Genomic DNA, 802 nt, shown 5'->3' with positions numbered 1-802 from the left:
CATCCTCACCTTTCCATCCTCACCTTTCCATCCTCACCTTTCCATCCTCACCTTTCCATCCTCACCTTTCCATCCTCCAATAACACTTCGTCACTCCTCAACTATGGCCCAGGAGACAGATCCACCGTCTTGAGCTAACGTCTTCGCCGAGGCTCGTTCTTGCGCAACAGAACAATCTCAAAGTCCCCCAGTGCATCAACACAAGACTTCAGCCAATTCATTTCAAGCTCGAAAGGAGCGAATACTAAACAGAAGAAATGCTCGTCCGCCTGCCGATGGAACGAGCTCAACGACAGCGACTCCCGCTTCCAATACCACATTGATGCACATGCCGAATGAGGTTCTCCGCACAATCGTCAAATACGTCCTCGACTGGGAGGACAGGCCTTCCATCAGTATCATGGCCCGCATAAAAAGTCTTCCTCCCGATGCCCAGGCAACGCCAAACAGCGAGCGCAAGAAGAACGTACGATCACTGCTCCTCGCCAACCGCAAGCTTCACGATGTGACTACGAGCATTGTTGCCCAAGATTCCATTTGGTTCGCTGCCGACGTTCGGGATCTTGAGTCCATCGTCAATCCTCTCTTTGACAATTCGCTTCTCGTCTCTCTCCAACAGATCCGCAAGCTTTTTATTGCACGGCCCTCTATCTCCCGTGGCTCGCCCTACAGACAGGCGATGGCAGAATTTGACTATGCGCGGTCTGTAGGGCGAGCGCTTCGGAGAATGCCCAACCTAGAGATATGCGTCGTCACGGAGATGGGGGATCCGTTCCCGGATGAGGAGGAATTACGCCAATAA

The 802-nt window shown here is 52.6% G+C and overlaps 1 protein-coding gene across 1 annotated transcript; it reads left to right on the top strand.

Moving 5' to 3' along the window:
• Nucleotides 1-328: 328 nt before the first annotated feature.
• Nucleotides 329-802, top strand: J7T54_008550 (uncharacterized protein; the record flags this gene model as incomplete). Its single annotated transcript, XM_051507361.1, has 1 exon — nucleotides 329-802. The coding sequence occupies one exon, from the start codon at nucleotides 329-331 to the stop codon at nucleotides 800-802; it is 474 nt and encodes a 157-aa protein (XP_051361487.1).

Source organism: Emericellopsis cladophorae (genome assembly GCF_022114955.1).
Source record: "Emericellopsis cladophorae strain MUM 19.33 chromosome Unknown NODE_30_length_267324_cov_122_989508, whole genome shotgun sequence".
Lineage (NCBI taxonomy): Eukaryota > Fungi > Ascomycota > Sordariomycetes > Hypocreales > Bionectriaceae > Emericellopsis > Emericellopsis cladophorae.
Note: the sequence above shows the minus strand (reverse complement) of the source record. Positions and strands in the feature narration are given on the sequence as shown.